This window comes from Macrotis lagotis, chromosome 3 (genome assembly GCF_037893015.1).
Source record: "Macrotis lagotis isolate mMagLag1 chromosome 3, bilby.v1.9.chrom.fasta, whole genome shotgun sequence".
In the NCBI taxonomy this organism is placed as follows: Eukaryota; Metazoa; Chordata; class Mammalia; order Peramelemorphia; family Peramelidae; genus Macrotis; species Macrotis lagotis.
In genome coordinates this window covers 103,014,133-103,038,913 of record NC_133660.1, presented here as the reverse complement: position 1 = coordinate 103,038,913, position 24,781 = coordinate 103,014,133, and the positions used below count along the sequence as shown (strand labels likewise).

General features: G+C 31.9%; 1 protein-coding gene and 1 pseudogene across 1 annotated transcript in view; both read right to left on the bottom strand.

Moving 5' to 3' along the window:
• Positions 1 to 24,781, bottom strand: part of FSTL5 (follistatin like 5) — a 1,020,077-nt gene that overhangs the window by 227,211 nt on the left and 768,085 nt on the right. The window contains exon 8 of the mRNA XM_074227423.1: positions 7,102 to 7,222. Within this exon, the coding sequence (XP_074083524.1) occupies positions 7,102 to 7,222 (121 nt within the window). The remainder of the gene's footprint in view (positions 1 to 7,101; positions 7,223 to 24,781) is intronic.
• LOC141517138 (DNA-directed RNA polymerase III subunit RPC6 pseudogene) lies at positions 15,471 to 16,114 on the bottom strand (annotated as a pseudogene).

Below are 24,781 nucleotides of genomic sequence, written 5' to 3'. Positions count from 1 at the left end.
CTCTCTTAATATAGTCTATGTGCAGCCATAAGCAAGCAAGTATGACTCTCACATTGGATGACAGTTTTTATTCAACAGAAAATGAATGATATACAAATTAATAATTTATTAATAATAATAGTTAATAATTATATGTATTTATTATATGGCCGGCACTATGCTAAACATTTTATAAATATGATCTCATTCACTATCACAAACACATTGAGAAGTAGGTAGGATTATTATCCCAACTTTACAGTTGAGAAAACGGAGGCATAAAAACAAGTCATGTTATTAAGTGTCTGAGATTGAATTTGATTTAAAGTCTTTGTACCCATTAACTCTACTCACAATCATTTTATATGCTAGAATAGATGACTATATGTACATCAATTTAAAAAAATAGTACAGGAATTCAGAAGAGAGAACGCTCTATGAATGAGAATAGAGGAACTTTCTATGGAGGATATCTGAGAATTTCAAGCAAATTCTGTTCAGAAAATAAAAAGGCAAAACAGAAAAGGTGGTATATAGTGATGGTGCATGTACATGAGTTTATAATTGTTCCTTACAAAAGAGATTATAAATTTGTATTCCTATCCAAATGATTTATAGTAGTTGGACACTTGAGATAGTTTTTCTGCAATCTCGCAACTGTATACCATAGGCAAGCACCACCTTTGCTTGGTCTCTATTGTGACTCTGAATAATAACTTAAAGCTCTGACAGTTCAAATGAGATCCCATAGATTAAGAAACCTTGAAACTCCCTGTCACTTTATTTTATGATTTTAACCCATATTCCTAAGGATTTTGATTGACCTGGGAATTGTTTTGAATATAAAGAGGGTTAGATCAAAGAATTGAGACCTGGGCTGTTGGGACCCTTTCCTAGACTCTTATGTTGAGTCCCACTTTTGGACTCTTTCAATCTCTGCAGGGGAGTGTTGGAGGGGTGGGAGACAAAGATTACAAAAGAGATAAGTACTCCATCAAGATCTCTAAGTGCTCCATTTATTTACCAAAACACCAGTGCTTAAATACCTTTCCAGTGTCTAATGTACTCCCACTGCCATGGCACTTAATAAAATAAGACACTGGTGTTGAAGGACAGGTGAAGATCATTCACAATACTTCCATACATAATGGTTCCCAAAACTGGGCAAATTTATAGAGCACACCTGCCCACACTTGGGTTTTCTCACTTTATGGATGAGAAACTGAGGATGAGAGAGTTTAAATGACTTCTCTAAAGTTACTTGGATAACTAATGGCAGCATCAAAAAAAGAAGTCAGGTCTCCAAGTCTCTCAGTTCAGTGATACACTGAGTATCCCTCCAGTCATCGTGTATTGAATAATACATTAAGAAAAACTGAAATTTCTGAACAATTATAAAATGAAGGCTAGAAAAGGTGATCTCTAAAGTGCATTTGAATTCTTTGTTTATGTATATGAAAAGACATGGTCAAAATTTTCCCAGTGTTTTATGTACTGAAGGGTTTTATTTAGTATAATAAATATTCATTATTCTATGACCATTTATAATCAGATTTTTAAATTATAATGGAAGATTTTGCCTGGTCAGATTGTAAAAATAATATCATCTAATCATATCAAATTCATTACTAATTAAGCTACATGTTGCACTAAGTGACTTTATATAGTAAATGACAGAACTCAAGAGGTTTTACTTCCATTAATAAAACAATAACAAATGTTAATATTTGCAACTGTCCAATTAGATAGGTTAAAATATAATTATGTATACTAAACTAAGTTAAATAATACAGTCAGCAAATGATTCAAGACTAATATGCAAGGACAATGGACAAAATGTGAAAAGTAGTATACTTAATGGAAGAGAATATCCCTTCCAGGGAGTTTCCTGTAAACAACAGTATTTGGGAACACTGTTAAGGGAAATCATCATTTGAGCAATTCAGGGAAAAGAGGACTTCTCAAGCTCATCTTTAAGACTGAGGCAGAGTAATAAAGTAAAAAAAAAAAGAGACTTGGATTCAATTTCCAATCCTGGATCTAATATTTCCCACCCATGTGCTCTTGAGTTCTAGTCACCTAACCTCGCTGAATTTTAGTTTCTCATCAGTGAGGGTAGAGGTCTAGATTTGATTATTTAGGAGATTTGTTCCAGCCTCAAATATTTCTGTAATCTATCATTTTCTTCAAAAAATTCAAATACAATATATTATTTTAATGTTTCATTATCAAAATGATTCAACAAACCATGCATGAAATGGAAATCAAAAAAAATTTAAAATGTGGGATAAAGTTAATTTATTAATTGATTCATTTTTAGAATATATATATATATATATATATATATATATATATATATTAAGAAGTGCACTAACAAATTGGAAAAGGTGCTTAAAATCCAATTAAACTATCTTCAAAGTGCCCTCATGCTAAATCTTTAAGATCAAATAAGTCTCATTAGCACATTAACCTCCCTTCTACTCTCCTGTGATACAAGAGTCATTACATTAATTAGTCATTATACTGTGCTACAACTGTTGACCACTGTGTATGTGTTTGGAAACATTACTACTACTATATTTGGATATATGCTGATATACTTTATAGAAGTGTTTCATTTTCCCAGGTTAATGTTTCTGGACTTGGTTATCTATAGCTTCTATGAAATGAAATGAAAACAAACCATGGCTCTACTGAGAAAAAAAAAAAAAAACAATTGATAAAGCTGCAAAATATATGCTTTTATTTCTTTGGGGGGCACAACATTTGAAACCCATGGGTTCAATCACTCTACATTGCATTCTGACCTAATGATCCATCTACTCCAGGCCTGACAAGTTGTTTTAAAGTTAAAGTCTATCTTAGTCGGGCTTAAGAAAAATAGCATCCAAGTATGAGTCAGCTGTCTGAAAAGGTCATTCTCTCTAGTGTTCCCTCTTTGAAGGCTGTTTTCAAGAATGAGGAATATAGAGACGAGTCATTTTGTGTGACTTAAGTGATAGAAGGCTTAAGTGACAGAAAAGCAAAATGTGGCAGATATATGTATGTGTGTGTGTGTGTGTGTGTATTTATATGTATGTATTTGCTTTGCCTCTAGACCCTTGAGATCTCTTCTATTTAGCATTTTTGTTTGTGAAAAGCAATTGAATTGAGGAAGTTTTCTTTATACCACATCTGATTATAATTAAAAATATGAAAGTTGTTTTTTTCCTATTTTTTTGAGCAGTGGTATTTTGAGCAGGGATATTAGTGGTATTTTCAGGGAACATTTTTTTTCCTAATCAGTTACTCCTTGTTTTCTTTTTTTGCTAATAATTAGCAGGAAATCTACATGGTTGAAACAGGTCTGTAAAACACTAATTTCCTACCTGTCTTCTTGAAAAGGTAATGATGAGTCTTAGAAATGGATTGAATTAGACATGTAAAATTTAGTGCTATTTACATAGTATCTGAAGATTATAGACTGGTAATCCTGTGAGGCAAAAAATTGAACTATTATTTTGACCATTATAAAAATGAGGAGACTGAAGATCTGGATGGTGATCTGACTTGCTGGATATCACTTGGCTAGTCAATGTGAAAATGTAAACTCAAAAATTGGTTAAAGACAGATAGTAGAGAGGACTTTTGGAACCCCTTAATACAATCTCTACTTTTTCCAAATCAGAAAATTGAGTCTCAAGTGATATATACAAAATAAGAATTACAACTAGAATCTGTGTAATGGTGGTAAAGAAAAGGACAATATACCCCCAGCAGAAGTTAAGGTAACTCATTCTCCCAAAACAGTTCCACTCTAGCAGTGGGTGTGCATGTGAGAGACAGGGTTGGGGGGAATCCGGAGGAGTGAGGGGAATCTAGCTAAAAGGCAATAGGTTGTTGGATGTGATGCCAATATGTTACAGGTCACTAGAGAACTAGGCAGCGACATGTGAAAAGTGCATGTCCCCAAAAGAAATAAAGAACTCCTCATATCAGTACCTTGTGATGAAGTCCCAGTGACACTGTGATTATTAAAATTCCACCAATAATATTAATCACATTTATATAGTGACAACAATGACATTTATATAGTGCTTGCTTTGTACCACATATTTTGTTAGGCACTTTAAAAATCATATCTAATTTCATCTTCACAATAACTCTGGGAGGCAGGTAGAATTATAACCCTCATTTTACAGATGAGGAAATGGAGGTAATGAGAAGTTGACTTGTCCAGAGTCACACAACAAGTAAATGTTGGAGGGCAGCTGGGTGGATCAAGTAGTGGCCTTTGAGTCAGGAGGACAGGAGTTCAAATCCAGTCTCAGATATTTGTCTTACTGGCTGGGTGATCTTGGGTAAGTAACTTAACCCTGATTGCCTCACATCCAGGGTCATCCCCAATCATTCTGATTCATATCTGGCCACTGGAACCAGATACTCTGGAGGAGAAAGTGAGGCTGGTGTCTTAGCACAGCCCCCCTAACTCTAATACAATTCATGTACTTGTCATGGCATCACCTCCCTGATGTTGGGGAAGCCAAATTTGAACTTAAGTCTTCCTGAGTCTATCTACTGGCCCTATATCAGCCCCATATTACATACCTGTCTTCAAAATTCATCTGGGTGGTAAGAAGAAGAGAATTCATGTATTAAGTTGATCAGGGATCTTTGACAATAAACTTTCTTACAGATTCCTTTTTTTTATGCATTTCAAGTAACTTATAGTCTGGCTCCAATGGACTTTTCTGTTCTTATTACATAATAATATATTAACTTTTATATATACTACTATCAAATGAGATCAAATAATATATCAGAGGGTCAATATAAATCTTTATTCTCTCCCCTCATCCTTGATCCAGTCAAAGTGATCTTGTTCTTTTTTCAAACAGGTCTCCATCTTTCATATATATATGAACCAGCTATATCACATTCCTGAAACAGTTCTTCTAATCCTAAACCTCTCAAAACACTAAGTTTCCATTAAGACTAGGCTCAGGAACCATAGAAAATAATATCCTGAACTCCTATATTGCCAATTGCTCTCTGCTTCCCCCAATTTTTTTTTTATTAAATGACATACATTATGTAATATGGTATACATGTATCATATTATTAGCTCTAAAGCTGGGAAAGACTTCATGGGATATGTAGGAAAGCATTCTCATTTTATAGATCACAAAATTGAGTCTGAGAGAGTTCTTTAAAATGGCATAGATTGGGGTGGCTAGGTGGCGCAGTGGATAAAGCACCAGCCCTTGAGTCAGGAGTACCTGGCTTCAAGACCGATCTCAGACACTTAATAATTACCTAGCTGTGTGGCCTTGGGCAAGCCCCTTAACCTCATCTGCCTTGCAAAAAAAAAAAAAAAAAACAACTAAAAAAGTGGCATAGATTGGTTTTGTCATCAAAGTATTGGGTGGCAGCTAGGTGATGCAATGGATACAGTATAGGCTTGGAGTCAGGAGGACCTGAGTCCAAATTTGACGCCTTAATAATTATCTAGCTGTGTGACCTTAGGCAAGTCACTTAACCCTATTGCCTTGCAAAAAGAAAATAACAGGAAAAAAGTATTGAACCTAGGGCTCTGATTCCAGAGGAAACATTGTTTCTCCTGTACCAGATTCTTATACTTCTATGTTTTTTTTTCTTTAGAAGTTGTTTGTTCTTATAGAATGTAACCTCCTTGATGGAGATGATGACTTATTCTCTGGCGTCTAACACAGAAGTCTTTCATGTCTAAATACCATGGTACTTAATACTGGAAACAAGGTAGATAATTGGCAAATGTTTGCTTTAAGAAGAGTTGTAATTTATATTATAAGACTAATTGATATATATCATTGGTTAAAAGTCTTTTGCAAAGTATACAGTTTTTACCTTTCCCCATGGTCATACAGTCCTATGGCTGCTGGTAAAGCCATAGACCCTTCTCAGAATGCTTTATGATTTTAATGCAAAAGACAAAAATATGTAGGATTACAAAAGAAAAAAATTACATTAAAATATAAGTATCAATTTAAAAATAAAGAGGGACAGCTAGGTGGCCCAGTGCATAGAGCTTCAAACCTGGTGTCAGGAGGACCTGAGTTAAAATCTGGCCTCAGACACTTAAAAATTACCTGTGTGACCTTGGGCAAGTCACTTAACCTCAATGCCTTGCAAAAACCAAAAAAAATATTTTTTTAAAATAAAACAAAGTTGTGGAGGTCACATCAAATCCTCTAAAGCATATAAATCTAATAATCTAATTTTATTTATAAGGAAACCCTGGCTCAAAATTGTCTTTTTTTTTCATAATCAGCTCACATAGCTAGTTGGTGAACAAATAAGGAATAGAACCCAGCAACCTGGATTCTCAGTCCAATATTTTTCTATTGCTGTCTGTTATTCTTTTCTTACACATTATTTTGAAGAGGAAAATCTTCCCAACAGCATACTGTTACCTTTTGTTGAGCCTTATGAACAGTGATTAATCCTGGAATGATCATCTCTAATTAACAGCAATAGTACTAATTTAATATGAGGAAATATGAAATTTAATAATATGTTTTAAAATTAATTTCAAATTATCCCATAGCTATTTGGGGCAAAATTACAATCTAGGTGCTAAATAATATCACAGAGGGCTAGTAGATTTTTCTTAACTCAGAACCTTCTGACTAAATAGAGTCAAGGGGAGGGGAAGGTGTGGGAAAGTGGCAAATTTCCTTTGACTTTAAACAACTCGAAATAATTAACCACATATGCAGTTGAACTGCTTTTGTGGTTAAGGCAACTAAAACTCCATTTACCATTTCACTTTTTTTTAAAATAAACACAGGGTTTTGGGTTTTATAACTAAAAAGTGATTTGGAAAGAGAATTCAGGTTATATATGCTTTTAACTATAAATTTCAAAACTTTTGTTCACTAAAAGAATACTAATAAAATGTAAGAAACTTTGAGATTACAATATTGCATCTTTTATTTATATTATTTCTTTAGATTATCAAACAAAAAAATCCTAGTTTAAATATTTTCACTAAGTTGAGAATTTAGAAAAGGAAGAGAATTATATTCTCTTTCTGTCAACCTTAATATTTTTAAAAATTTGGAGAACCAAGGAACATAATTACTGCAACTCTGTATTCCTTACCATTCACTTGGAAGATGTGAGTCTGATATAGTTTGTCATAGCCATCTGCATAGCAGGTATAATTTCCCATATGTGTGGTGGTAACCTTAGTAATGTACAGGGATCCATCATCTCCAAAATCCTATAGGAAAGAAATTGAAAAATATGGTCAACTATCCTATAATAGTCAAAGGGTTTTGTGTGTGTTTGTGTGTGTGTGTGTGTGCTGTGTAAAGTACTTAAAGCAGTGACTGGTATAGAGTAGGTGCTTTATAATGCTTTATCTTGTCCCCTTTTAATCTGTAGAAACATCAGAAGGTAACATCAACTGAACTGATTTTTTGTGAAAAGAATAAAAATGGATCATTATGCCTCTAAGCTTGATCATTCACTAATCAAATGACCTTGAATTTCACCAGAAACTGTTAAACAGCAAACTTGTTTTATTTACAAGAACAACTTTCTAACTTTATTGCTAACTCCCCTATTCCTTGAATAGATCTTTGATTAGATGTCACTGAAGAAGTTTATTTGCATATGGAATAATTCAGTCCGGGATTACTTGTTCCCATACTGGTTTAAGCTTTCAATATTGAGATTGTATGAAAATTGTCTTTTTCTCTGTAGGGAAAATGAACACAATAGAGCTTTGCTTGTAGTTTACTTAATTTTTTTCACATTAGCAGGTTTTTTTTATCCTTCAAAGATCCAGAATAATATACCATTGTGGAATATCTTTCTTCTTACGCTACCCTTACAACTGGGTCTTTCCTTGTTGTCTAAGACATAAAATTTCAGAGTTTTGATGTCCAATGAGTTTCCTGAATATTGACCTTTCTTTCCTGAATGATTGAACAGTCTTCAACATGGTAATATGGGATTGTCAATAAGCTAAAACAAACAAACAAACAAAACTGTTCTGAGAACACTAAGGATGTTATCACCCTGCTATGAGGTTTTTCTCTGGGATATGAGCAACTTACTATCCTATTAATTTATTGCAAAGTAAATTTAGTAAATCCTTTAGCAGGTGTGGCTTTCAGTCACCATTATTTCCAGAGTGCCTTTTTACTGTTTTGACTCCCTAGAAACCATGATTTTTGATATCTGCCAATATGTTTTCAATTAGTGAATATTCCTGTGAATATTCCTTAGCAGAACAAATCAAGCATGTTATCTGAAATTGGGGACAGCAATAAAAGAGAACATCCATTTTATGAAGCATCTACTATGTATAGACACTGCACTAAGCACTTTACAAATTTTATATCAATTGATTCTCATTGCTCCTCAAGGAGATGGATGCTATTATCATAATTTTCTAGGTGAGAAACTAGAGGTTGTGAGAAGTTAACTTTTTCAAGTCTTTCTGATTCCAGTTCTACATTGTGCCAACTAGCTACATAACAGAGAATGATTGTAGCTAGTGTAGAAGGATCCTAAAAAATTCCTCTTCTCACATATGATAAAACTACAAAGAAGCAAAGTGGTTTACCTATCCATGATCATATGCAAACATTGGAAAGAAGAGCATCTAGATTTGACCCAGGTAATATGACTAGAGATTTACATGTAGAAAAGAATATTAAATGCAAACTATATCAATCCCCTAACTTTACAACTAAGGAAACTTGGACCTACAAAATTAAGCATTTTCCCCAATGTCATTCTTTGGGAAGTAAACATTAGGACTGAAATATGAACTCAGGTTATCCAACTCCATAGATATTGTTCTTCTCATTCTATCATCTTACCTATGCCCTGAGTTACTTATTTTTCTTTCTGTTGTTTGGAGGAAAAAAATTCAGAGATTGACCTTCTAATTCATCTACATGTATAAATGTCCCAACATGCAACAATCACATTTGCCTATATTTTCCACATATTGCTATAAGTCTTAGAGTCATTGAAGAGATAAAATGGAAGTCACATTTGAAAAAACTGAGCATGAAGTTAGAAATCTTAGTTTGCTGCTTATTAGCTATGTAGCTGAATATTTTGAGTAATTTCTTTTAGCCTATTTCCCCATTTATGGTTTGAAATATTTGTGTTCTCTGCCTCATGAAATTTTTATGAGGATCAAATCAGATATAAATACTTTGTAAACATAAAGGGTTAAGTAAACACGAGTTGTTATTTAATTGTAGCTTTTCAGTTAATTATTGTTGAAATAAGGTTAACCCATTTTCTATTTTCTTGGGCATAATGAGTAAGAAAACTTTTTTCTTCCTTTTACTTCTTTCCCTCCTTTATCTCTTTTCACTTCTTTTTTTTTTTTTGGAGCATTTACATAGCTAATTAGTCCACTAAAACTGGGGTAGACCATGGTCCAATAACCTGACTTCTCAATCACTAAAATGCATATTTTCATTGTTTTGATGTTAATAGTTATATGAAAGGATATATATATATATATATATATATATATATACACACATGATAATTTTGTTGTGATTTTTTTTCAGTATATTAAAACCTTTATTCTTAGAAGGATCCATGAGTTTTGCTAGACTGCCAAAAAAAGTTCATAACAAATTAAAAGCTTAATAATTACTGTTCTACAATTTAGAACTATGCTCCAAGGTCTATAAAACCATGAATACCCTAGACCCAGCAATTCAACTATTGGGCCTGGATCCCAAAGAGTTAAAAAGCAGAAAGGATCAATTTTAGTTGTAACAAAGAATTAGAAATTGAGGGTGTCCCCATAAAGTGAAGAAGAAATCATATCTATAAAAAGCTATGATTTATGATTATGGTAGTATACTTCTATACTAGAAGAAATTACAAGCATGTTGTTTTCAGAAAAACCTGGAATGAATTACTTGAACTGATGCAAAGTTAAATGAAAAAAAAAACAGGAGACCAGACCACTGTACATAGGAAAATCAATCTTATATAATACTCAACTATGAATGACAACCATTCTGAGCAATTCTGAAAGAGGTAGATAAAAAATACTATCCATCCAACTCCAGAGAAAGGACTGCAAGAGTTTGAATGCAGGTCAAAAGATTCTTAAAAAACAAACAGGCAAAAAACAATTTTCTTTATATCCTTTGTTTTTTGTTTGCTTGTTTGTTTTGGTTTATGTTTTATTTTATCATATGATTAATATGGAAATTTGTTTTACATGATTACATGAATAACCGATATCAAATTACTTACAATCTCAGGAATGGTGATAAGGAAAGAGGAAAAGAAAGATTTTGAAAGTCAAAGATATTGAAATAAAATTTATTTCATTGTTCCCACTTAATAATATTTGATTTTTCCAATTACAGTAAAGATAGTTTTCAGCATTCATTTTTATAAGATTTTGAGTTCTAAATTTTTCTTCCTCTATCCTTCTCTCTATCTCTAAGACAGCAAGCAAAATGATGAAAAATTGTATTATACATGTATAACTATATTAAACATAAGAAGTAAAAATAGTATGCTTCAAATTTTATTTAGAATCCATAGTTATTTTTTTAGCTGTGGAAAATATTTTCCATCATGAGACTTTTAGAATTGTTTTTGTTCATTGTATTGCTGAGAAGAGGTAAGTCTATCATAGTTGATATTTGCACAATTTTGCTATAATTGAAAACTGGTTCTGCTGACCACTCAGTATCAATTAATGGAAGTCTTTACAGAGTTTGCTGTACTTACTCATCATTATTTTTCTTCTTTTGCAAGGAAGATGGGGTTATGTGACTTGCCCAAGATCACCCAGCTAGGTAATTATTAAGTGTCTGAGGTCAGATTTGAACTCAGGTCCTCCTGAATCCAGGACTCATGCTCCATCTACTGCACCACTTAGCTGCAACGATTCTCATCATTTCTTATAGAACTATAGTTTTCCATTAACTCCATATTCTACAACTCATTCAGCAATTCTTCAATTAATGGGCATTCCATCAATGTCCAATTCTTTGCCATCACAAAAAGAGTTGCCATGAATATTTTTTTCACATATGGGTCCTTTCCCTTTTTTATGATCTCTGTGATACAAGACTAATAGAAGCACTGTTGGATCAAAGGTTATGTATAGCTTTATCGATTGAGTATAGTTTCAAATTGCTCTACAGAATGATTGGATCAGTTCACAAGTCTGTCAACAATGCTTTAGCGTACCAATTTTAGGAACTCAATCTTTTAAAATGAATATTAAAAATTGTTTGACATGAAATTATGGGAAAAAATCCACAATTTACAAGATAAATAAAAACAGAAACTTTAAAATAAAAAAAAAAATCTCTGCTTGAGAGAAGGTGGATCCAATATGGTAGAATATAAAGACTGATTCACAAAACTCTCGCAATATTTCCCTGAAAACAACTTTTGAATAATGCTTCAAATAAAATTTTAGAGTTGCAGAGTCAGTACTTGGTCAGAGTGAGACATTATTCCAAACAAAGGCAACATGGTTGTACATGTATAATATAATTTTCATCAGTTTGCTTGCTGTCTTAGATATGGAGAGAGGAAAAGAGAAAGAAAAATATATAACTCAAAATCTCATAAAAATGAATGTTAAAAACTGACTGTGACATGAAAGAATATTCATAAGGGATTATACAAAATAAAAGTGTTTACAATTCTATGTGGGAAGATGATTTGTGTAACTCCTAAGAATTTTATCATTATTAGGGCAGTTGGAAGGAGTATAAAAATAAACGGAATGTATGGATGTAGAGTAATATGTTGGATGATCATCAGTAAAATATTGGTGTGAGAACTATGGATTCACTTGGGAAAAAAGAAAAAGAGAAGTAGAATACAATTGATAACTTAGTGTTTCCTTTTTTAAAAGAGGTGTTCAATGTAGAGTTTTTTTATAGTGGAGGGAAATATAGTGGAGGGGATAACCAACAGTGCCTGAAACTCACTTTCATTGTAATTAATTTGAAGAGTAAAGAATAAAAATATATAGACATATAGATACAAGCATAAACACATTCATGCATACCTCAGTTATGTATAGAAATCTATATTACTGAATAGGAGAAAATGAAGGGAATGAGATAAGAGAACGTATGGGGCAAGATAATACTTAGAAAAACTAAGAGCAGCAATATTCAAGAAGCAAAATAGGCTTTGAGGAGGGACAGAATCAAATGAGTCAGAAAAGGATAAAGAGAAGAAAAGGCATGGTGTGATATATGCAATTAGTAATAATAGCTATGAATGTGAATGGGATGAGCTGATATAAAATAAGGAGTACCTGAGTGCAAATCTGGCCTCAGACACTTAATAATTACCTAGCTGTGTGGCCTTGGGCAAACCACTCAACACCATTGCCTTTTAAAAAAATTACTGCTTAAAAAGTAACCTAAAGCTTCCATTGATACAGCTAGTTCTCAGCCCAACCAACTGTCCCTTCAGAGTCAAATCAGAGAAAGAGGTTCCCACATTGTAATGGATTATTGGGTGTAAAACTATATTAACACATTATAATCTCGGTATCATTGAAAGATATCAACTGATATGGGAGAGCAGAAGCTATTCATTATTCCTTTTACAAAAAGAGGAGTAGTGGAAAATCAATAGGATACTGTTGCCTATTTTTTCCTCTTATACCGCTTATTTTGCTAATGTCCTTTTCTCATTATCCTAATCCATCTGTATCTTGTATTCTTAAGCTTTACTCAAAGCATTTTCATTCAATTATTAAGAACACAATCTGATAAATTATATTATTATATTTATTTTCAGAATGGGAAGAAAGTTTAATTTTTAAGTAAATAAATGATTAGACAAAATAATGTCCTCATAGAATAATAATCTTGGGGGGGTGTATGTGTGCTAACTATAATTTCACCAAACAAGGAATTACTTGTGTGGAAACTCCTTTGAACATCACAGAATTAATCTCAATATTTAAAAAAAAGTTGACATTTTTTGTTTTGAAAATTTGAGTTCCAAAATCCCTTCCTGTCTCCTACCTCTCCCCACCCACCATAAAGGCAAATAATATAGTAGCAATTTGAAATGTGAAATCATGCAAAACATGTTAGCTATATCACAAAAAAATCTTAAAAAAAAATAAAGAAAATGAGAAAATTATACTTCGATTTCCACCCAGTTCCCGCGAATGTCTCCTATTTTCTCTTTCTGACCACTTGGACAATACCGTCATCATCTCTTTTCTAACTGCTCCTAAAGTTGTTGCTGCCAACTCCAAAGTCCTCTGCTTGTTGTACCTGTGTTCCAGACAGGCCCCCCACCCTCCTGTCAGAAGACATCTATCAATTAACTGTCTTGGGCAAGAAAAATGTTTCACTCTTACTCCCCCCACCCATGCTGTACTTATTTATTAACAACATCTGACCTTGTCCCTTTTCATTTAAACAGGCTAATTTCAGAATCACATACTTTTTGAGGTCCTCAAATCATCTTTTCTACTTAGTGAATTTAGTTGAATTTAATATAATAAATATTTAATCAAAAAGGCCTACTATTTACCAAATTCTGGGTTTATCACTAATACAATGATTAAAAGTTCCTAACCTCAAGGAACTAAAACAAAAAATATTTTATATGCATTTACATAAAACCTATTCAAAGGAACCAAAATTCAATTTTAGGAATTGACTATAGCTGATGGTATTTGTGTCAAGTATTTTAGGAGAGAATCAAAGGGGAAAGATAGGTAGTAGTAATCTGGAAAGACATTTTTAGGAGATGTCACCTCACCTGAGCTATAAAGAAATTAGTGTTTTCAAAAGCAGAAAAATAAGAAAAATTCCAAATGATTATAATCAAGAGATAGAAGATGGTATGCAGAGAACAGTTAATTGTCAGATAAAATGAAGAACATATGGTGTATAATAATAAGAAATATAAATAGAAAGGTGAAAGGAAGACATATTATACAAGAATTTATATTTCAAAAATAAATGAAGTTTGAATTGTGTATTTTGGATTAATATAGAACCACTATTTTGGTAGGGAAATGTAATAGTTGGAAGTGTGCTTAATAAATATCAATCTGGCAATTATGGGTAGGATTATTTGGAGAAGGAAAAGAATGAAATAAGGAAATCAAATAGTTAAGATGAGAGATGATGAAGGTTCAACCACAATGGTGACTGTAGAAGCATTGAGAAGATAGTAAAATTTAAGAAACACTGCCATTATTATTGACAAAATTTAGCAGTTATTTGATTTTGAGGAGATGAAAAAGGGAAGGATAAAGGATGATTCAGGGAGGTTATGAATGTTGGTTGGATGAGTAATTTTTGTGTTTTTGTATCTTTGGTGACAATGTTCACTTCACTTCAAATGCCTTCCAATTCCTTTCTGGTAAATAGTATTCATTATTTATTTTAAGAAAACTTTTAATGGATAAGTGTTGAAAAACTTTCATAATGTCTTCAGAAGATATCAATTAAAAAGAATAAAATACTTAAGGAGAAGCAAAGTAACACAGTGGATAAAACATTGGCCATGGAGGCAGAAGAACCTGTGTTTAAATTCGGCTAGCTATATGACACTGGACAAGATACTTAACCCCAACTGCCTCCAAAAAAGACATCACTTAATAATATATTTTCTTCAGAAAGTCTTCCCTGTCTGGTTACTCCTTAACTTTATGATCACTTAACTGTTTGCAGTTTGAGTTATATTATAAGACAGGTGCATTCTCTAGTAGTTTTATAATCCATTATTAGGAAGTAGCATGGTTTAGTGGGAAGAGTGTTGCAATAAAGATTTAAATCTTGCCTCTAGATTTAACTGCCAGATAAGGCTTTAAATCCAGATTCTGGACCTTATTAGCTTACTTCCCTCTGCCAAATCATTACTTTTTTTATGAAAATAAATGTCTTTCTGTAAAATGCATATAATAATAGATGTAAAGAACTAAGCCCTCTGGTTGTAATCTTCAAAAAAAAAATACTATACAAATTTCAGTTTCCACTAAGTTCTCTCCAGTTTCTAACAACAACATATGAACTGCTAAAACAGAAAGACCAAGTTTTTAATTTTTGTTATTTTTTATATTACTTAATATAATGCTTCACTTTGATTCACCTGAAAAAACTATTTTGTTCACAATTTTTTTTTTGTGAAATCTCCTATATTAGCTGCTGGAGGAACTTGTAATGTAATACAATAAAGGATGAAATGGTCAAAGGTGAGAAGAAAACTGTAAATAGGAATTCAACAAATGTACCATAAATCTGGTCAGAGGAAGGCAACTAAGATGGTAAAGGATATAAACCAAGATCATGTAGGGATTGATACAAAGAATTGATTGTTTTACTCTGCAGAAGAGAAACTTAGGGGGGGCATAATAACTGTTTGAAAATATTTGAAAGTGTATAAAAAACTATGCAATTTGTTATATTTGGGATTAAAACTCAATCCAATAGCTAGCCATTTATAAGAGGCAGATTGTAATTTCATGTAAGGGGAAAAAAAACCAAGAAAAGGCTTAATTCACAAATATATTTCCATACATAATGAAATGCAGTGGATGAACAGTTTCCTTGTATCATGGAATTCTCTTTGCTTTCTCTAGCTGTCTATCTTATTTTATAAGAATTTATAATACTTTTGGTTTATCACTTTTACAAATTCAGATTCAAAATCTTGGTCACTATACCAGACTATCAGGTTATTTATCTATTCGATTGTAAATTAGACAGCTTATAAATCTTCTTTGAGGCTATCACAGATTTAATAAGCTTAGAACTCTCCAAATTCTTTAGTATTTTGATGATTTCTGTTAATGGTGAACTACTTTTATATTTAAAGTCTGCTCCATATATCTTTGTTTTTGGCATCTTCTATGATCTGGTATACTAGCTTCACTTGTTTATCTGATCCCTATATTTTACCAGAGATTCTTTTTTTTTTCTATACAGAAGACTTGTATTGCTTCTTAAAAGATTTAGCTGTCCCATTAATAAGAATCTGTGGGTTACCATTGTTCTCTAATGAACTTCATCTTATTTTAAATAACTTGGTCTGTGATTCCAAGAGGAAATGAATGACATCATTCTATAATCCTGTTTTCTATATCTAATAAGTCCCCATCTATCATGCTCCCAAGTGTTAGACCAGAGACACAGGAGCTGTCTTCACAATAAAAGCTGGTCCAATGAGGCCTATTAAGCAACAAGAGATAAGGATTTGTTAATCTTCAAGAAGAGCCTGGATTGTTTTTCATCATGGAGTCTATAGATATGATTCCATTTGCATGAGTTGGAGTAAATGATATGAGGACATTTAACCATATAGTTGAGTAAAACATTACTCAAAGGGGTTAAGACTAGAAGAATAGGATGGTTGTGGCATCCACAGCAATGGGTATGGGAAAGAAAGATAAACAAAAATATTTCAATGGATGAAGCTAAACATGACGTACCATTTGAATACTGAATTTGAGTTTTTCAAAACTCAAGCAAGCAAGCAAACAAAAAATGGAATGATTCTTTTTCATTTATTTATGATTGAGTATAAATGGTTACTGTGGAAACCAATGAAATCTTGATTACCAAACTTGCTATCATAATAAAAGTCGTGGCACAAAGAGTTCTTTAAGGTAAATAAATGAAGTAAGCAGTGAAGTAGATTGGTATAATCCTTGTGTTCAGCCATGTAAATGGAAATCGCTCTTTATTTTCCCCCTTTTCTCTGTTTCTGTCTCTTTGTCTCTGTCTCTGTCTCTGTCTCTGTCTCTGTCTCTGTCTCTCTCTCTGTCTCTCTCTGTCTCTCTCTCTCTCTCTCTCTCTCTCTCTCTCTCTCTCTCTCTCTCCCCCTTTCTGTGACTCTCTCAAACTCTCTTTAGAGCTTTCGTTTTTCTTCTCTCCTCTTCCCCTTCCTTTCTTCTCTCCTCTCCTCTCTTCCACTCCTCTGTTTTTCTCTCTTCTGTTTTCTGCTTTCTCCTCCTCCTCCACAACCTTGTCCTCTATTCTCTTCTCCTCCCCTCATTCCCACTTCCTTCCATTCATTTGGATTCTCCTTTTTGTCCTCTCCTTTCCTTTCTCATGCTTTCTTAACATTTTCATTTTCTTTCTATTGTAAGCTTTCCTATTTTGATCTTCAGTTCATTGTGGAAGAATATTTCTCCTTCCTCATAGCAAAAATAAATATGTAGACATGTTTTCATGAATATCAGAAGGGTGATTAATTAATAATGTTTCTGTACCAAAGATTTTTATGTGGATGAGGGTTTGAATTCATCAAATAGACATTGTTTGCCTTCAAAGAAAGAAGAGGATAGTCCATTTGATTTTGTGTAGTGTCCTACTTAAAGTTGTCTCTCTATGCCTATTTTAAAAAAAAAAGAGCTGGAAAATGAACAGATTAAAAATTCCTAATTAAATACCAAATTGGAAATTCTTGAAAATCAAGGAAGAGATCAATAAAATTGAAATCAAGAAAACCATTAATCTCATAAATAAAACTAAGAGTTGGTTTTATGAAAAAATCAATAAAATAGACAACTCTTTGGTTAACTTGATTAAAAAAAGAAAGAATAAAACCAAATTTCAAGTATCAAAAACAAAAAGGGTGAACTAACCACCAATGAGGAAGAAATTAAAGAGATAATTCAGAGATAATTTGCCAAAAAATTGATAATCTGAGTGAAATGGATGAAGATTTACAAAAATACAAACTGCCCAGATTAACAGAAGAGGAAATAAGACACTTAAATAATGCCATTTCAAAAAAGAAATTGAAGAAACCATCAATAAACTCCCTAAAAAAAAGTTTACAGTCAAGTTGGTTTTAAAAGTGAATTTTGCCAAATATTTAAGGAACAATTAATTCCTATTCTTTATAAACTATTCAAAAAAATAGAAGGAGTTCTGCACAATTCCTTTTATGACACCACCATGGTGCTGATATCTTAAACAGGAAGAAGCAAAACATAGGAAATTATAAATCAACTTCCCTAATGAATATTGATGAAAAATCTTAAATAAAGTTTTAACAATGAGACTACAGCTAGTTATTACTAGGATAATACACGATAATTAGATATGATTTACCAGATATGCAAGATGGTTCAATATTAGGAAAACACTCAACATAATTGAACATATCAAAATTGAACATAGTAAAACTAACAGAAATCATATATTGTCTCAATAGATGCTGAAAAAGCACTAGAAATACATATATATATACATACATGTATATATATATGTACACACACACACACACACACACACACATATATATATATATATATATATATATATATATATATATATTATTGGATTAGGATAGTTTCTAAAAAAGTCACAGTAAACAACCACAGCAATCTTACTGTTTGGCAAACCCAAAGACATCAAATTCTGGAATATGAACTCACTCTTTGATAAAAAATAAATTTTGGTAAACCTGGGAAATAGTATGGCAAAAACTAGGCATAGATCCTCATCTCACACCCTATACCAAAAGAAGGTCAAAGTAGGTACAGGATTTAGACATAAAGAGTGACACCATAGATAATTTAATATACCAAGAAATACTCTATCAGATCTATGGAAAGGGGATAAATTTATGACCAAACAAGAATTAGAACACATAATAAACTTCAAAATGAATGATTTTAGCTACATTAAAGTCACAAGATTTTGCAATAATAAAATCAATGTTGTCAAAATTAGAAGGAAAGTAGAAAACTGGGAAATAATCTTCACAACTAGGAGTTCTGATAAAGTTGTAATTTCTAAAATATGTAGAAAATTGCATCAAATTTATAAGGTTACAAGTCATTCCCCAAATGATGAATGGCCAAAGGATATCGACAGGTTTCAAATGAAGAAAATAAAGATATATATATAATCAAATGAAAAAAATGCTCCAAATCATTATTGATTAGAAAAATGCAAATTAAAACAACTATGAGGTATCACCTCACATGGATCAGATTGACCAGAGGAATAGGGAAAATTGGGTGGAGGGAAATTCAGAGATACTAATCATAAGTATAAATATGAATGGGATGAACTCACATATAACAGGCAATAGAATGGATTAGAAGCCAAAATTCAGTCTGGAAATGCATTTAGTATTGAAAGACAAAGACACAGAGTGAAAATAAAGTTCTATAGCATGTCCTATTTTACTTCAGTTAAAATAAAAAAAAAAGATAATGTAGTAGTTATGATATCAGAAAAAGCAAAATCGTAAAGAGATGCAATTAAGCCTTGGCAGAGAAACTACATGCTGCTAAATAAAATAATGTCAATATTAAACATTTACCAAATGTCATAATATTCCAATTCTTAATGAAAAAGTTATATGAACCATAGAAGGAAACAGTAAATCTATGATAATAGAGAGCCTCAACTTCCCTTCTCAGAAGTAAATAAAAAAATAAGAAGGTAAACAGAATTTTAGAAAAATTAGAATAAATTCCTGGAGAAAAGTGAATAGGAATAGGAAGTAATATACCTTTAACTCAGCTATACTTGGAATATTCATAAAATGGAACAAGTATTAGCGAATAAAACCCTCATAAACATGCAGAAATAAATTAATATTAAATATTCTTTATTTGAACGATAATGCAATAAATTATATTTAAGAAAGGACAGTGGAAACTTCAATTAAAAATTAAGTAGAAATTAAATTTTCTAATTGTAAAGAATTAGCAGGTAAAATAACAATTCATAAAACAGTAAATTCATGATAAAAATGATAAGGAGATACCATAATTTGTGGGATCATGTCAAAGATGTACATAAGGGAAAATTGATGCATTGCTGGTGGAGTTGTGAATGGATCCAACCATTCTGATATAGAACTACCCTCAAAAAGCAATAAAAATGTTCATTCCCTTTGACCCAGAAATTCAGATTCTAAATCTATTTCCAGAAGAAATCATAAGAAATGGGAAAAGTCCCACATGTTCCAAAATGTTCATAGCACCTCTTTTTAAAATTCTAAAGGACTGGGGTTTGAGGAGATGCCTATCAATTGGGGAATAGTTAAACAAGTTATGGTACAAGAATACTATGGAATATTATTGTCCTATAAGAAACCATAAATGGGTGAACTCTAGAGAAGTATGGAATGAATTATGGGATCTGATGCTGAGCGAAGGGAGCAGAACCAATAGAACAATGTACACATTATAAACAATATTGTGAGATGGTCAACCTTAATGGAAATGGCTCCTCTCAGCAGTTTAGAGAGCTAGGACAACTATATTTGATTGGCTGGGGCAATGTTATCCCATCCAGAGGAAGAAAAAACACAAAAACACAAAAAACAACTCTTTAGAATATGATAAACACTTTATAAAGATTATCTTTCATGCATCTCTTTCCCTACATCATAATTCCTCCTACCAAAAATGATTATCAAAAATATGTATGTAACCTGAGTGTTCATCACTGAGAGGAGGGGGATGGGAAGTGAGATTGGGAGGAAACTTTTTAACATAAAATATGAATATGGATGAATATTTAAAAATTAAAATAGATGAACTTTTGAAAAAATATAAACATATATACCTTTAAATAAAAGAGTTAGCTAATGCTTACTCATACTCATAGAGGTTTGAAAGGAAGATTATTTGATGGTTAGAAGGAACATCAAATGTGGTTATTTTTTTACAAAATTTTTACCATAGAGTAAAATAATTCTGGAATGAGGCTAGAGATAGTATACTGTGTGATTCTATATGAAAAAAATAAACTTAATATAATGTTAAAAGCAAAATTTAACTGTAGCACAATTGAAAATTATTTGAAAATTTTTAAATGCTTTCTGTATCTGTTTTTGAGGTCCCATGATTTTATTTTTTGATGTCACTTTCCTTTTTTTTCTGTGATGGTAATTTTTTTTTCTATATACAAGTGCATTTGGCACCTTGAGTGTTAGACCAGAAATGAGGGGCTGTATTGTTTGAATATGGAGAAATCTAAACAAGATCTGCTCCTGAATTTTATTTTGAGATTTCTTGTTGCCATTCCCGGTGGAAATAATCAGAGAAAATAATTATGCTGACTACAAACCACAAGGATCTGACATCATTCATGATACCCCAGAGTTTTGGGGGCTGCTGAGTTTGAATTTACACAGTTAAAGAAACAGATTTAAAAGAGCTTAATATCTTCTTTAAAGTCATGGTTCAAGGTCAAGATTAGTAAATGGAATAATGATCCATACGCAGGTTTTTTTTTTAAATTTCATATCATGCTTTTTTGTTGTTTATTTTCCCTCATTGTATAAGTTTCCCCATAATTATATGGTATCAATCAGCAAATTATCATCCATTCAGAAATTTTTTTTGGTGGGGGGAAAGTTAGTTAACAAATAGTTTAAGGTACTTTTAGTTTGATATATATTCATAATTGACCAGTTGTACCAGACTCTACCCAATAGTTATGAAAAATAAAATGTAAAATTCTGTACTGGATCTCATATTGTACTATTGTCCACAGTTCTATATTCATTGCCCCAACATTAACATACTTATAATAATTTTTCTATGGGGAGTAAGCCTTTAATGCATACTGCCAACAAAGTCATTTTCCTTTCTTTTTAATTTTGCTTATGCTGTGTATGCTTTTACTTTATAATATTCTGAAAGTTATTTTGCTGGTTATTTTTATATGTACAAAATATAATTTCATAAAAGAGCAATAAAAATAATTTAAGCAAAAAGAATCTACTTGTTGAAATTGACTAAACATTGCTACTGGATACTTTATGTGACTACTTAAGTTATATGCATTTTCTTTGGGTAGAGATGTAATCTAGTATGAATAAATACCACCCTGGAAAATGAAATTAAATACTGTATGGTCAATTTGGAAAATGCATTATTTTACAAACATCCTTTCTTCTCCCTAAAATAAATTATTTCAACACAAATCAATATTAAAAAGCACAACAGAAAGGAAAATTGAGGTTAATGAGGACTGAAGTTTTGTTCCAAAGGAATAAGCTTTTCAAAGAGCCAAGTAACTAATATTGTGGAATGAGAAGCAAAGAAGGAAAGATATCTGCATAAAGGAAGTTAAAATTCTATTTCCATTTTAGGGTCTTCACATAAAGACTTTTCATTTAGATTAGCTTCCAAATAGGTTAAGGAAGCTAGTAAAACATTTGTAAAATGTGTGCTTTAGTTCTGTAAAATTTTAAAGGTAATTCTTAACATTAGAACTTCAAAACAGTTTTAACCTTGAAAAATTAATTGTGGAAACTGGGAATGATAACAACATTGATAGTTCTTCTGTTTAAAGCACTTTACAATTTACAAATTATCTTCTTTACAATATCATTGCAAAATAGCTACTTTTTGGAATTTTATTTTCACTTTCATCATTTGCCAAATGAAGGGGTAGGACTAGATGATCTCTAAAGTATGTTTGTGAGTGAGTGAGTAGAGGTCAATTTCAACATGAATTTCAAAGTAATGTCCTGGAAAATGAGCAAAAAATAATAAAAATAAAATTTCCTTAAATCAAGAGTTACTATGATGACAAGATCAAAACACAAAACCAGGAAGAGTCAAAACAGAGAAAAAAACTATAGACCTATTTCCCTAATGAATATAGAGGCAAAAATTTTAAATAAAATCTTAGCAAAGTGATTACAACAAGTTATCACTAGTATAATAGACTACCACGAAGGATTTTTCCTAGGCATTCAGGGTTGGTTCAATATTAGGGGAAAGTGTGAGTTTTACTAACTACATCAATAATAAACCTATCAAAAATCTTATTATTATATCAATAGATGCTGAAAAAGCCTTTGACAAAATACAGCACACATTCCTACTAAAAAACACTAGAGAGCATAGGAATAAATAGATTGTTCCTTAGAATGATAAGCAGTATCTATCTGAAACCATCAATAAGCATTATATGCAATGGGAATAAGCTAGAAGCATTCCCAATAAGATCAGGGGTGAAACCAGGGTGCCCATTTTCGCCACTACTATTCAATATTGTGTTAGAATTGTTAGCTTCAGCAGTAAGAGAAGAAAAAAGAGATTGAAGGAATTAGAATTGGGAAAGAAGAAACAAAACTCTCACTCTTTGTAGATGACATGATAGCATAACTAGACAATCCTAAAAATTTATTTAAAAAATAGAAACAATTAGCAACTTTAGCAAAGTTGCATGATATAAAAGAAACCCTCATAAACCTTTAGCATTTCTACATATTACTAGCAAGATACAACAGCAAGAGCATGAAAGAAAAATCCCATTCAAAGTAACTTGAGACAATATAAAATTCTTGGGAAAGGCAGACTCAGGAAACTCTATGAAAACAACTATAAAATACTTCTCTCATAAATAAAATCAGATTTTTATAAATGGGCAAATATCAACTGCTCATGGATAGGCCGAGCTAATATAATAGAAATGAAAATTCTATCTAAATTAAATTACTTATTTAGTGCCCTACTAATCAAAATTCCAAAATTTATTTAATGAGTTCGAAAACTTATAAGTAAATTCATGTGGAGAAATAAAAAGACAAAAATTTATAGGGATTTAATGAAAAATGCAAAAGAAGATGGCTTAGCCCTACCAGATCTAAAATTATATTATTAAGCATCAGTCATCAAAACTGGCTGGTATTGGCTAAGAAATAGAGTGGTAGATCAGTGGAATAGACTTGGTGCAAAAGAGATAGAAGGAAATGATTATAGTAATATGCTGTTTAATAAACGCAAAGAGTCCAACTTCTGGGATAAAAAAAAATCTCTCTTCCATAAAAATGTTGGGAAAGTTGGAAGTTAGTATGGCAGAAATTTGGATTAGACCAATATCTCACACCCTATACCAAAATGGGTGAAGGATTTAGTCATAAAAGGCAATATTATAAGCAAATGAGGACATCAAGGAATAATTTATCTGTCAGATCTATGGAAAGGGAAGCAGTTTATGACCAAAGAAGGGATGGAGAATATCACTAAAAAAAAACTAAATAATTTTGGTTACATTAAATTAAAAAAGCTTTTGCACAAAGACACTCTAACCAAGATCAAAAGAAATGTAATAAAATGGGAAACAATTTTTACAACTAGTATTTCTGACAAAGGACTCCTTTCTAAAAAATATAGAGAACTGAGTCAAATTTATATAAAAAAAGCTATTCCCCAATTGACAAATGGTCAAATGAAATATAGAGACAATTTACAGATGAGGAAATCAAAGTGATTCATAGTCATATGAAAACTTTCTCTAAATCATTATTAATTAGAGAAATATAAATTAAAGAATCTCTGTGGTACCACCTCACACCTATTAGATTGACCAATATGAACAGGAAGGACAATGATCAATGTGGAAAGTATGTGAGAAATTTGGGACACTTATGGTACATCCAAAATTTCTTGAGAGCAATTTGGAATTATGCCAAAGGTTAATGAAAATGTGCATATATTTTGATACAGCAATACCACTACTGGATCTTTTCCCTGAAGAGATCTTGAAAAAGGGTAAAAACCATCACTTGTACAAATATATTTATAGGGGCAGCTAGGTGGTGTAGTGGATAAAGCACCGGCCTTGGAGTCAGGAGTACCTGGGTTCAAATCTGGTCTCAGACACTTAATAATTACCTATCTGTGTGGCCTTGGGCAAGCCACTTAACCCCATTTGCCTTGCAAAAAAAAAAAAGAAAACAAAAACAAACAAACAAAAAAAATATATTTATAGCAGCCCTGTTTGTGGTGGCAAAGAATTTGAAGTTGAGTGAATGTCCATCAATTGGGGAATGGCTAAAC